The 15647-nt window shown below is 33.6% G+C and overlaps 2 protein-coding genes across 2 annotated transcripts in view; both read left to right on the top strand.

The window, feature by feature from the left end:
• The window catches only part of LOC139528986 (uncharacterized), an 88068-nt gene extending 72616 nt beyond the window's left edge, over nucleotides 1–15452 (top strand). Inside the window, exon 5 of the mRNA XM_071325227.1 lies at nucleotides 14965–15452. Within this exon, the coding sequence (XP_071181328.1) occupies nucleotides 14965–15113 (149 nt within the window). The 3' untranslated portion in view covers nucleotides 15114–15452. The remainder of the gene's footprint in view (nucleotides 1–14964) is intronic.
• LOC139526915 (uncharacterized) overlaps nucleotides 1–15647 on the top strand; it is a 350297-nt gene that overhangs the window by 65438 nt on the left and 269212 nt on the right. The gene's annotated exons all lie outside the window — the stretch shown is intronic.

Here is a 15647-nt window from a genome sequence, read left to right as displayed (position 1 = left end):
ATCATTGATACTGTAATGAGGTCAGTACCCAAATTCCATACATCATTACATGTATGGTTTATTTCAAATCCTTAAAACTGGAATATAAACATATGTTTTGTTTTATTTCTTCAAATATTTCAAACAATTTGACATTAATCCATGCTTCAACTATTATTTTTTGAAGAAAAGGATGCTGGTAATAAATTTAATTTGCTCATTTTAAAAAGATGATTTAATTAGATAATGGTGAAAGAAAACTTGTAAGATTTCTGCAAGTTTTTTTTTTGGCTGAATAGGCGCAATTTGGTAACTGAGTGCAATTTTGGTACTGTGGTGTTATATACATGTAACCATATAAAGTGTGTATTGGTAAATAGATTGAAATGTGAACCTGATAGTGATACATGTATATAGTGATCAAGTACTTGACAGAGTAAAAATGCTTTGATCAGGTTTAAACTGACGCATACAATATACAGGGGACTGCTGCAGCTTGAATTTTAAAGGATGTAGCCCACATACTTTCAAGTAACATGCCCTGTATATACCTATCAAAGTCATGATATTCTCATGGGTTATCATAATAACTCCAGTTTCCCATAAAATCCAATTTTGAACAATATGGGAGCATACATATACAGTACTAAATGTACTACTCAGACTCAAGTCTCCTTTTATGATTAAACTTAGAGAGAGAGAAAGCAAAACAGTGTCCTTCTCCTGGGACTTCTGACTTATAAGGTAGATATCTGATATGTGACATAATCAATGAAAAGATTTACAGAAGTACAGAATTAGAAGATTGTGAATTATTTCAATATATTTTTTTTATTTTAAACTTTTGTTATTAAAGTTGTGATTTAGTCTGTGGGCTACCATAGGCGGATCCAGGGGGGGGGGGCATTTTCGTGGAAAAAAATTTGTTGATTATATTATATAGAGAATCACTGAAGCATGACTGGAGCGCCCCGTCAGCGTGCCCCCCTTATGAAAAGTTCTGGATTCGCCATTGGCTACATGAATGACCGTGATCACATTCAACAGTATAACCAACGTCATTATCACTGTTCCTTGATGTGTAATCCGAAATGTATTGCTTGCAGAGGTTTTTTCTGTGTTACCATGGCTGCACGGAACTTTTACGCTAAAGGTGTTATCGTTAATTATGATTTTGTGACTTTTAAATGAAGTACCTGTGATTATTTCAGTAATTTGTTTTGACCTCACTGATAATGAAAAGTTGAAGCAGACGAAACATGGCGTCAGTTGTTGTTGTCCTAACTTCGGTAATTTCCGTGGTACAATAAAATTAAAATAAGCTACACAAGTTACCAAAATTTCTGAATCCTTGTTTTTGTTAACAAATAAAAATTAATGTCGTATTAAACATCGTATTTATTCCGATCTGTCCCGTATTTTCAAGCTCACGTTGAAACGTTAAATTCGGCAGCCATTAAACAAAAATAGTCGTACGAGATTTAACGAGAGTGACGAAACTTTTCAGATGGGTCGTGTAGAGAGAGTTATCATTCTTTATTCCAAAACGATGCTTCTACCATAATTGCCAGCTAAAGCTGGCATATAATGTTAGTATTAATCTTATCTTGTTCTGAAAATTCATAATATTTTTTTGGAGAAAAATATTAATGGTGTGATTAATTCTCCCTATGGTTTTTTTTTTTCTTTTTGGTGGCTTTTGTTGTTCAAAATAACAAGCTTTGTAAAAAAATGTCTTGAACTAATTGTATATAAATGAGCATAAATAACGGGACTAAAAATAGTAGGAAAAAAAAAATCTGTGACTTTGTCTACGAGATATAATCAATTGAAAGATTGGAGGAAAATGAATGTCAACTCTCAAGGTTGAACATCCATTTAATATTGGCTACCTTTTTTTCATATACGAAAAACTGTTAAAAAGGAACAAAGATTTAATTTTTTTTGAATATAGCTTTTACACTATATAGAACATTAAGAACAGAAACGTAGGGGTTAGCGAGCAAAATATTGATTTGCACTATATGGATCAACCCAGAAAATCCTAAAATCTGACAAAAATCAAAAATAGGAGATTCCCAAACATCTGGTTATTGACATGGATGGATGAAAAGAAAATATTTGTTAAATTCTATCAAAGCGCGTAAATTATTTTGAAACTTTATTCAAAAGAACATCGAAAGGACAAATCCGCGTGCCCAATAATAAAACCAGAGAGTTTCAATAAAATGTTTTCTTCTTTCATATTTTTAGGGTATTCGTGCTTTGCTGTTGATTGTTTAAAATGGTATTCATCGTTAGATGGCATTTACAGACACCACTGTTACTGGTACAAAAGGTCACTAAAGTCAATAAATGTATTTGAGGCGAACAGGCTTTGTGCTGAAGACGGGCATGGATTGGCACCATACATAGACATAGAGCAGTATAATTTTATGGAAAATTTAAGACCTAGTAGCGCGTATGTTTTAGATTTTTTTTAATTTTGTTTTGTCAAGTCCTTATATAGCGGTATGGCTTTGCTTTATTACAGAAGGACGTAAGTTAGCCTACAACTGCTGCAATTTACGTTTCCCCTATTCGAGGAAAGACCTTATGTTTTTTTTTTCTTCTTCCAGCTTATTTTTAAGCACGCCCTCTTTTATAGAAGTTATCAATACCAAATTTGAACTGTCATTCTGAATTTTACCTGATGAACTTGTAGAATTTCACCATTCCCTTTTGAAGTTATCTCCCTTTTATTGATTTTTTTCAACATCCCCCCCCCCCTCCTCGTTGTTTTTAAAGATATCATAAATTAATTTGGACAATAGGTATATCTCATCATGGTGTATTTCTATGAGTATGCAAATTTGCATGATTTTGGACTGAGGTGAATTGAACAAGATACAGAATAACATCTAAAACTGAAATGCCTATCATAGGACCACAAAATCATCCTTCAAAAACATAGAATATCTATACAATCGTTCACTATGATGTTAATTGACTTATATCCTTCATGTAATTACCATCATTTTTATAGAGGGGAAACATTTATTGGTGTGATGGACGTAGCTGAAGAAGACACTTGGACCCATTTAGACGGGTCAAGCATAACAAACAACGACTTTTGGTCGACCTTTTGGGTTGGGACAAGCCAATTTACCCAGCAGCCGAACGGAGGATCGGACCAAAACTGTGCTGCGATTAACGGGAGAACCTTACATCTGCCAAATAAAACTCAGGACAAGTCATGTACAAACATTTTTCGGGATGAAATGTTATGTTATAAAAAAGGTAGGTTGCTAGTAATTATTTTAATTTGTTTTTTGTTGCACGGCGATTTTCTTGTATATGCATCCCTCGCTGCGATACAGCCTTGCTGTGCTGATGTGGCGTAAATTAATGACCAGTCCATTAATTATATTCATTTTTCTCTTAAAGTTTTTGTTTTATTGTTTAAGACCACACTGTCACATTGAGATTTGGGACACAATGGAAATGCGTCTACTTTGCTTTTGATATCATGTTTGTTTTTTGTTGCTTTTGTTTCATAATTGTATACAAAATATGATTTCTTATCCATGATTAATACACGTGTACATATTAAAAAAAATAATTTCTAAATACCAAAAGGGTTCATGACAAAAAAACATTACATTCGGTTGAGAAAGCCAACAACTAGAAAAATAGCGGTTTTCTTGAAATGGTCTCTCTCTCGCAGTCACACTACAGCCTTTTAAACAGAAATTAAGCTCACTCCCTGCTGCACCTAGCTCCAGCTTTAGTAGAATAATTTGCAATATGTCAATGATATCTTAACGACTTTCGTGTGGGGCGATATCAACAATATTATACATCATTTACCATTGACCATTCCTCTGAAATTGGATAGTATATATATATATATATATATATATAATAAGTCTAAAAGGGTACAACATCACCAAAAACACAATAAAACAACAATATGTTAGATATTTCGGATAACAGATATCCTTCCTCGGTAATAGCACGATGACAAATGAATCATGTCAATACAAATTAAGACTCTATCAAAATCTTGAAATTCATACAATTTAAGCGAACGCTGGAACAATGTTAAAATTTCCAAACACGGCGCAAAGACTACAGAGATATGTCAAAATAAAATTAGTAATTTACGATGTGAACTGGCACAACTCTGAATTCCAAAAGGTGGTGATAGTTGAGATGTTAAACAACTGCGTGGGAATCTTTATTGGGACTGTATTCCCACGCAGTTGTTTAACATTCGCTTAAATTGTATGAATTTCAACAACTTTCTAACTCCATTTTTTATAAACAATTAACCACAGATCCAACGCTTAATACTATTCGAAGGATCAACACCATCCTTCATGAGATGTTCGACAAAAAGCATATAGACAATGACACCTTTGATTATCTCCGACCTCTTGAGAACGAAGCAAAGGCCGGACGATTCTATATGTTGCCTAAAATACATAAAACGGGCAATCCAGGTCGACCAATTGTGTCAGCGAATAGTCATCCAACTGAAAAGATATCAGAATTTGTAGACCATCATCTAAGACCTCATGTGAAAGAACTACCCTCATGCATTCAAGATACAACTGATTATCTCAAGAAAATGGAAAGCCTCAATCCTTTACCAAGCAATACTATACTTGCATCCATGGACGTGTCTTCTTTATATACCAACATTCCACAAGACGAAGGAATAGCAGCCTGTGAAGAGGCATGGAACACTCGTCGTGAAAAAAATCCTCCTACTGAGTGCCTTGTTACACTTCTGAAATTAGTACTGGAGAATAACAACTTCTCTTTCAATGAAAAACACTATCTCCAGATAGACGGTACTAGTATGGGCACAAAAATGGCCCCGTCATATGCCAACATATTTATGGGCCAACTTGAAAAACGCCTCTTGGCTAGTGCTCCATATCAGCCCTTATCATGGTTCCGATTCATTGACGATATTGATTTCAAATGGACAGATTCACAAGAATATCTTAATGAATTTCTAGAACACTGCAACTCTTTCCACCATTCAATAAAATTTACATATGAATCATCTATGGAGAAAATAACCTTCCTCGATACTACGAGTTACATCAAGAACGGAACCATTATAACGGACCTCCATACCAAACAAACGGACAAACATCAATTCCTTTCTCCTAAAAGTTGCCATCCTAAACACTGCTCCCATGGTATCCCATTCAGCCAGGCATTGCGAATCAAGATAATATGCTCTACTGAAAATACGAAAAATGCTAGACTTGGACAACTTCGTAAACATCTAGTTGTTCGAGGATACAATAACAACATCATTGATAGCGCTTTCGAAAGAGCAAACAAAACTAGTCGCCAAGAACTTGTTGAGTACAAAGATAAGAATAAAGCAGCTAACAGAACACCCCTTGTACTCACTTACCATCCTGATTTTAAAAATGTGTCATCCATTGTTCAGAAGCATTGGAAAATTATAGAAAATGATTTAAATCTAAAAAAAAGTATTTTCTTCACCACCGGTCATGGCCTTCCGAAGACCTAAAAACATCCGTGACAAATTAGTGACATCTGTATTAGCAACGCAGCCTAATCCATCGCCCGGTTGCTACAAACAATGTGGTCGAAGGAATTGTTTGTGTTGTAAAGCTGCCAATACAAGCAGTTCTTTCATCAGTTCCGTTACTAAACAAAATTATACCATCTACTCTAATTCCAACTGTAAAACGGAGAACTCAATTTATATATTAACATGTGACACTTGTGGCATTCAGTATGTGGGAGAAACAATGGACAAATTTAATATTCGGCTCAATAACCATCGTTCATCGTACAAAACCAACAAAAACTGTCCTCTCACAAGACATCTTCGTTCAACGAAACATCCTTTTGATAATGTCACTTTCCAAATTATAGAAGTCAACACCGAATGGGACACCACGGCGAGAAGGAGAAGAGAAAACTTTTGGATCCACCAACTCCACACTTTAGAACCTGATGGTCTTAACGAAAAAGACGAAAAAAGATACAGGAAAAATAAAGAATAATTTAAAACAAAGCATCGTCCTTTTTATCCCGTAATATTGGCCAATGGACGTTGCTAACTTCAACTACCAATTATGTATTTTTAAGGTAGCTAAATCCAAGTGCAACATGTACATTGATCTGCAAAATTTTCTTATTTTCAAAGCAGCTAAATGCAAGAAGTCATAGACATTGAGCTGCAAAATTTTCTTATTTTAAAGGCAGTTCAGTACAACATAGACGTTGAGCTGCAAAAGTTTCTTATCATCTACATCCGATTTCACCTGGATAGATGCACGCTTGATAAAGCTAGTTGGTCTAGCGAAATATTGCGTTTATTTTCATCTTTTTGTAAATATTTTAAACATTCTTATATTTACATACTAAAGAGTGTGTTAAACTTACATTGTTAGGCAATCTATATATATATATATATATATATATATATATAAGTACGTCTGACAACTCTACAACAGATGTATCCATCGGATCACCATCAATGATGGTGATACATGGCTGAGTACATAATGTATATACAACTCGTCTAAACATCAACCCAACAATGTTAGATCTGTAAATTTGCTTTCGCAAATTTTTGGTTCTTCCCTCGTCGGGATTCGAACCCATGCTACTGTGATATCAAGACACCAAATCGCCTGCACTGCAGCCGTCCCGCTAGACCACACGACCACCTGGGCTCTCAATTTAAAAGAGTTTTCGCTGGCCGTGTGTTACCTTTCCTCGTCAGTTTTAATCTAGCGGCGTACTACAGTACATGATATATAAGGCATGAAGATGTTATTGTTACAGATCAGCTAAATTATCTATAGTAAAGGATCCTACAAATGAATGTTATATACAGTCACAGAAAATAATTATATTTATAAGTACGTCTGAGTCAGTGACAACTCTACAACAGATGTATCCATCGGATCACCATCAATGATGGTGATACATGGCTGAGTACATAATGTATATACAACTCGTCTAAACATCAACCCAACAATGTTAGATCTGTAAATTTGCTTTCGCAAATTTTTGGTTCTTCCCTCTTCGGGATTCGAACCCATGCTACTGTGATATCAAGACACCAAATCGCCTGCACTGCAGCCGTCCCGCTAGACCACACGACCACCTGGGCTCTCAATTTAAAAGAGTTTTCGCTGGCCGTGTGTTACCTTTCCTGAAAACTGACGAGGAAAGGTAACACACGGCCAGCGAAAACTCTTTTAAATTGAGAGCCCAGGTGGTCGTGTGGTCTAGCGGGACGGCTGCAGTGCAGGCGATTTGGTGTCTTGATATCACAGTAGCATGGGTTCGAATCCCGACGAGGGAAGAACCAAAAATTTGCGAAAGCAAATTTACAGATCTAACATTGTTGGGTTGATGTTTAGACGAGTTATATATATATATATATATATATAAGAACTGGCATTCAGTACTAATTATGTCTACAAGAAACGCCTCCAACAGGGTGTATTCACAAACTCATCTTTGTAAAATCCTTAAAATACAACTGAACATATAAATATGGTCGAACATATTTCAATCCACGAGAAAAAAAACCACCACAAGCCCAACTTTATACAGCTTTGACTCTGGTTAATAAACTGAAGTGCATGGTCCTCAATGCTCTTCAACTTCGTACTTTATTTGGTCTTTTTAACTTTTTTGGATTTGAGCGTCACTGATTAGTCTTTTGTAGACGAAACGCGCGTCTGGCGTATATACAAAATTTAGCCCTGGTATCTATTGTGAGTTTATATACACAGTTTACAAATATTTTACTGGAAATTAAACTCTTTTAGAAAATTGTTTAAAATGGAACTCCACCGCTGATCAACAGTACAGAGAACACTGTTACTGGTTTACAAGTAAGCCTTCATCATTGACGTCATGGACAATTGTCGATGCCATGAATCAGTGTCGGGACAACGGTGGCTACCTTGCACCAATTATAGACAACCAAAATTATCAGTTTATCATGGATGACGTTTTGAGTACAGTATTGTTGTAAGTAGATAACTCTAGTTTAAATGGTTAAAATGTCTCACCTCATTTCAGAGACATCGGCACACTAGAGCCTATAACATTGAACCTATTTTACAGAAAGCTTGCTTATTTTGAACGCAATTTGCTGTTTTATGTTTTTTACCAAGTTATATTCTCATTGACTGGTTTTGCAGGAGTCATTTGTTTTTGTCCATGGATTTACGAGTGTTGAACAGTGGTATACTACTGTTGCCTTTATTGGATTGTGATTATTTCAAAGGTATTTTAAACATAACAGTTTTTAACGCATTTCCACTGAAATCGAGTAGCAAAAAAAACCAGGTTCAGCCCACTTTTTTTTTAAAATGTTCTGTTCCAAGTCAGGAATATTGAAGTTTTTATCTAATAGTTAGTCGTGTTAGTGTCGATGTATTTAGCACTGTCGTTTGTTTTTCTGTGGCACTTCAGTATTCTGTTGTTTCGTTGTTTCTATATAATCACATAAGCAACACGACGGGTGCCATATGTGGAGCAGGATCTGCTTACCCTTCCGGAGCACCTGAGATCACCCCTAGTTTTTGGTGGGGTTCGTGTTGTTTATTCTTTAGTTTTCTATGTTGTGTCATGTGTACTGTTGTTTTTCTGTTTGTTTTTTTTATTTTTAGCCATGGCATTGTCAGTTTGTTTTGGATTTATGAGTTTGACTGTCCCTTTGGTATCTTTCGTCCCTCTTTTATACATGTTATAGTTGATGTGTTTCTCTCGGTTTTAGTTTTCAACTTGGATTTGTTTTTCTCTCAATCGATTTATGACTTTTAATCAGCGATATAGTATATATAATTTTGTTCATACGAGTGATGAGACTTCGACCATAAAATAAAAATGTTATCACAACGACCAATTGTGAACGCAACCAACCTGTGTTTACGCTGGTGCTTTCGATAAGTCAGCAATGCCAACTATTCCTGGTATGGTTTTCATGGAATTTTAAAATGGGTGCATTAGTATTTTAATCTGATATTGACGTTATATATGATTTTTAGCATTTTTAGATTGAGTCAGTAATGAGAACGAACATTGTAAGCATAAATAATAAAATTGAAAACTGCATATACCAGTATACATCGATGTCTTGTTCATTGTAAACCATTTACGTAAAAGGAAATGGTTAAGGAGGCTCGGGGGTATAAAAATTTCAGAAAAAATCAAACATTTATTTTTCATTTCAAATTTTATTTGTTTCCTTTTGTAGTTGTTACTTTGTCATATGGTACAAAAATCATTCAAAACAATCAATTCGTATTGGCCCCATATGACTTTCAAAATGTATACATCATTGAAAAAGTTCCAAATTATCTCCCTTTGGTGGAAAAATGCCATTTTTTGGCTCTAAAATTGAAATATCTTTTTCAACTCATCGGTGACCTATCATTTTTAATATAATTTTCATATAAGCTGTACTCAAACTAAATCATTGTAAAATTTTAGCGATTTCTTTAATAAATTTCGTTTTCATTTTTTTTTTTTTTATTTCGATAGTACCTTTATTTCTCCTATTATTTCAACAGAAAAAAAACCCTTTACAAAAATGTATGCTTCTTTCGAAGGCAGATTATGAGCGCAAATGAACGATGACCCCACTTTTTTATTTCATTTTTCTATTAACTATAAGATAAAGTTCATTAATAGAAAAATATAGAGAAATCCTATATAAATAAAGGCAACAGTAGTATACCGCTGTTCAAAACTCATAAATTCATGGACAAAAAACAAAATCGGGGTAACAAACTAAAACCGAGGGAAACGCATTAAATATAAGAGGAGAACAACGACATAACACCGAAACGTAACACACACAGAAACGGACCAAGCATATATAAATGATTTAGACCCGCGAACCCCCTTAAGTCGGTATTTTGCATTTCAAGTTTTGAATACGCCGTGCACATCTTCTTTTTTGAAGAATTAGTTTACGGATAACAATTGTTTTTATATTTGCAGAATAAAAAGTACCCAAGTTTGGCTTGGTACCCATTCTATAATGGGGTCTCCGTCAAACTGGAATAATGACCCATCGTTTGTAAACTTGCTATCACCGAGTTCTTATAGTGAAAAATGTGTTGTTGTTGATTCACATCTAAATCAGGCATGGATACCATGTAACACCAACAATAGTGCCTTGACAGGAGCAGTATGCTTCAAGCATGGATTAGGTAAAATATATGTAAACTCATCTTGTCTTCATATAATTAATTATATGTAAACACATCACAATCACCAAGCGTAAGCTTAAAATGTCTAACGCCTGAAATGCTATTCTTCTACAAAGAATCCGTAGTAATGTTCGAATCAGAAAAGTAAAAAGGCCAAATAAAATACGAAGTTGAGCATTAGAGAACTGAAATACCGAACATTTGTGCCACATATATACGTCAATATATTCGCAGGGTTGAACATCCTACGAATCAGAGGCAATCGTATTTTGAGATGTTCAAATCATTTCAGAATGTACCAATTCAAATAAAAAACAAAACACGAAGGAATCGCATGAAATAAAAAAGAAATAATTGGGTGCGACAACAAGTCTCTTGTTTTTCATGCATAACCTGCAACGAAGATTCTCATCTAGTCTATTTTTTTCGTCAATGTTATACGATACAGTAGCAGGGGATCGGAGGTAGTGACCTTGCTGACGTGACATTTTTAACATGTTTAATTTGCGACGTCAAACTTCGATATATCGAGGAAACGCGAGTATTACAAATGTAGACCTGTTTGACTTAATACAAAATGAGTATCATTTATTAAAATTTGTTTATGAAGAAATAAATGGTCATGATTTTTTTATTAGATTAAAATACAGCAAAAAAATGCCGGATTCCTTTTACATTTTGAAAATTGTGTAGAATGAACTATTTCCACAAATGAAGACCATACCTTTCGGGAGAAGATATTTCAAATTTTTTCACCAAAATCTGCATATGTTGATGTTTTGATAAATATGTTATTGTGTACTCTGACATAGTCACAATCGATTACGTGTTGTCTGTTCTCACATTTAAATAGCTGCTTGATAAACCAAGTATGTTCTGATCAGTAACGTCGACATCCACCGTTCACTTGTAAAAAAACGATTCTAAGAGAGAAAACAAACTCATAGGTCCAGTCAAACATTAAAATTATCTTGTAACAAAACAAATACGGCTAAACAAGCAAGTTTTTTGTGATGAATATCATTTGAAAGATAATGCGTCTAGCGTACATAGATACACCTAGTATTTTTGATGAGTTTTTGTGTATTGACACTCTTAAATTGTTTCAAATGATATTATCAAAATATCCATCTATTAACCTTATTCTGCAAACGTGCATTGTTTTCACGCTGACGCTGACGCTATAGATATTCCAAACAATGCTGTATATAGTCAATGACTGTATCACTGTTTAAAGCGGCAACTGTTACACGGTCATGCGCAAAAATTACACATGTGTCTTGAATAGATATAAATCTAATTATTAATTGTAAAATATATACCAACAGCAGGAGACATCCCACTTATTAGTCCAGAACCTATAACATGTGAACCGGAGATATCTAGTGTGAAAATCAATCCAACAACAATAACAGAATTGAAACGTACCCTGTCAATTGACCCTGAACAAACAACTGGTAAGCACAAATCACATGTTAAGCTTATATGAATACTGTAACTAACATTTTATCTTTATAATCGTACGTACCTCCGTTTAATATGAGTGTTGCTTATTTTCGAAATTAGGCACTTATGGTAAATAATTTGTGTTCAAATCCACAAGATCGATAAGGAAAATTAAGGTAACAGACACCAAAATCTGAAAGAATCAGATTATCTCAAAGGAATCATGTATTGGCGGTATTGTTTGCTGACGTAACATTTTTAACATTTTCAGTTTGCGACGTCATCCTGCGATATATCGGGGAAACTTGAATGTTTCGATTGAGTTGAATCATTGCTGTGAAGCGAGTTATATACCTTTTTTTTAAGTAAATTTTGATTCAATACAAAATGAGTATCATTTATTAAAATTTGTTTATGAAGAAATAAACGGTCATTTTTTTATTAGAAAAAATACAGCAAAAAATGCCGGATTATTTTTACATTGTGAAAATTTTGAAGAATGAACTATTTCGACAAATGAAGACCATATCTTTCGGGAGAAGATATTTCAAATTTTTTCACCAAAATCTGCATGTGTTGTTTTTTTGATAAATATGTTATTGTGTACTGTGACATAGTCACAATTGATTTCGTTTTGTCTGTTCTCATATTGAAATAACTGCTTGATAAAACAAGTATGTTCTGATCAGTTACGTCTACATCCACCATTCACTTGTAAAAACACGATTCTAAGAGAGAAAACAAACTCATAGGTCCAGTCAAGCATTAAAATTATTCTGTAACAAAATAAAATACGCCTAAACAAGCAAGTTTATTGCGATGAATATCATTTGAAAGATAATGCGTCTAGCGTACACAGATACATCTGGTATTTTTTATGAGTTTTTTTGTGTATTGTAGTCATAAATTGTTTCAAATGGTATTATCAAGATATCAATCAATTAACCTTATTCTGCAAACGTGCATTGTTTTCACGCTGACGCTATAGATATTCCAAACAATGCTGTATATAGTTAGTGACTGTATCACTATGTAAAGCGGAAACTGTTACATGGTCATGCGCAGAAATTACAAATGTGTCACGCGGTATACACATCTTGATAAAATATAAGTCTAATTATTAATTGTAAAATATATACTAACAGCAGGAGACATCCCACTTATTAGTCCAGAACCAATAACATGTAAACCGGAGATATCTAATGTGAAAACCAATCCAACAACAATAACAGAATTGAAACGTACCCTGTCAATTGACCCTGAACAAACAAATGGTAAGCACAAATCACATGTAAATTAGGCACTTCCGGTAAATAATTAGTGTTCAAATCCACAAGATCGATAAGGAGAATTAAGGTTACAGACACCAAAAACTTAAAGAATCAGATGAACTGAAAAGGAATCATGTATTGGCGATATCTCCTGGCGACATAACAAATGTCTCGTTGGAAATTTTTATTTTAAGCTTTTTACGTAGACATATGTATATGTTAGCGGCAATAAGTAAAATTAGGCATTAAGCTTTAATTCTAGACAATAAGCTAACGCCTAGGCAGTAAGTCTATTGTCTAGATGATGTTAGGCATTAGTCTTACACAGTTCTTGTCCATTCGTTTTTGATACGTTTGGTTATTTGATTTTGACATGTGATTATGGAATTTCCTAATTGATTTTCCTCTAAGATCAGTATTTTTGTGATTTTACTTTTTATCCTAGGATTTAAGCCTAAATCCTGAAAAATGTGTGCAGGCATTAAAATTAATGCCTTAAATATCAATGTGAGTAAATAACAGACATTTATTCATTTAAATAAAAATATATTTGTTACATAATAGCATTATGAGATCAAGGTTGATCGAAATTAAACTGTCATAAGATTGGTCCTATAAGATTATATTCTCAGGACAGAAATTATGATAATGTAAGGACTGACTTACGACATGTCTCAGCATGCACTTAGAAGCAATCTGAGCTTTATCTTTGAGGATTATCCTAGCTAGTATGTTTTAACCGCTGTCCTTATTTTACTGATGCAAAACTACGGGGCCCAGTTTCATCCTAAATATATAATAAAAAAAAGATGTGGTATGATTACCAATGAGACAACTGTCCACAAGAGACAACAAATAGAATCACTAATAAAATATGTTACTTATATTAAAACGCATCAAATCATCATTTAAAAATATGAAAACTTGATAGCAATTTATGTTATCACAAGTTGTGGAACTGTGAACAACAAAAATTCACCTAACCAATAAAAAAAATTTGGAAAATGGTGTGAGCAAACAATCACATCTTAATGTTGTCTACTTTTGAGCAGTTCAAACCAGCTCGACTAGTGAAATATACAAGTTTTCAATTATTCTACAGAATTTCCCCTCTTTTGTAATTGGATACAGTCGCTTTTTTACTATTTTAAATCTTTTTAATATTTTTTAAACTGCTAAAATAACTAATTAAACATACTTTTGAAGATCTGTCAAATGAATGTATATTATACATGTAATACTAGATATAATTGAGAAGCGACTTTATATCAAGAATAAATCACGAAATATGCATAAATTACAGAGTTTATTTATTGCCTAAAATTATGTTCGGCAATAGGATGAATAACCATCATCAAATTTCAGGAAATAAGCTTAATGCCTGAAAATTTCAGGCAATAACTTAATGCCTAGGCGTTAGCGTATTGCCTAGGATTTAAGTTTAATGCTTAGTTTCACTTATTGCCGCTAACATATATACAATGTAATTTGTCTTATAAATAAAACACATGGAAAGTGTCCATGGGGTAGGACATTCCAATATTTTAATATTGTAAAAATGACAGAGATCTCTCACAATATGAACGGGAAAATTTTCATATGAAGGATAATGTACAGAAAAAAACATTAACCAGTAACTTGAAACACGATAATATATTATAATTGGATTGATTATAATACGAAATACTTTTTGAAACATTTTTACACATAAAATGATTTCTCGCGTATTAATTGCATTTTCACTTCCCTTTAAAAACAACCCGATTTTGTTGATACATACGAGCGATGAACTAGAGTTATTTGATTTTTCTTAACATCCATAAGTCAAGTATACAGAAAACGTATTTTCAACATTTTTATATACTCCACAAAAGTTTTAATCAGAATGAAGTGACAAGTTTGGTGACAAAGTAAGGCTTATAGTGTATATTTGCTCTTACTTTACCAAAACTGATAAAATGGATCAATGACAAATTATTTATTCGATATTCATACTCTATTGTGTTTTAGTTGCAGCTTTCGTCATCAAATATTTCTATTTTCAGCGTATAAATTGACGAAGATCAGTGTATATGAAGATAGACCGACAGCGAAGGCTATAGGTTATGTAGGAGTTGTCGTTCTTATTTCTGTTATCGTACTTATTGTATTGTTAGATTGTCAACACTGTATTTCTAAAAAGAAAACAAGTTAATCTACCTATATCTGAATATGTAAATTCTCTACGACTGGCACTTTTTACCTCATTGGGAAAAAATATAGTTAGTTATAAAAAGTACCAGGCTTATAATTTGATACCACAGACGCACGTTTCGTCTCCATAAGAATCACCAGTTACACTCAGATCAAAATAGTTAGAAAGCCAAACAGGTATAAAGTTGAATAGCAATCCTTAGTATTTCGAATGATTTATTACCTTTGCGAACAGTAATTTTATAAAAATGACCATATACTTGATATTCATGTCAAAACAAAAGTGCTGACTACTGGGCTATTAAAACCCTTGCGGACGAAACGTCCACCAGCAGTATTAACGTGTCAAATTTCCTGCAGTTGATGGAAATTGCATAACTTATATTTATAGTTTAAAAAGTAGATAACATCGAAATATATAGTTTTACGCAAAACTAGTTTAATTGTCATTTGTTGTAACAATTTCTAATAAATGTCAGTAAATTTATGATACAGATTCTTGTTATCGGTTCTTGAAGTGTAACAAACAATGCAC

This window comes from Mytilus edulis, chromosome 6 (assembly GCF_963676685.1).
Source record: "Mytilus edulis chromosome 6, xbMytEdul2.2, whole genome shotgun sequence".
NCBI lineage: Eukaryota > Metazoa > Mollusca > Bivalvia > Mytilida > Mytilidae > Mytilus > Mytilus edulis.
Note: the sequence above shows the minus strand (reverse complement) of the source record. Positions and strands in the feature narration are given on the sequence as shown.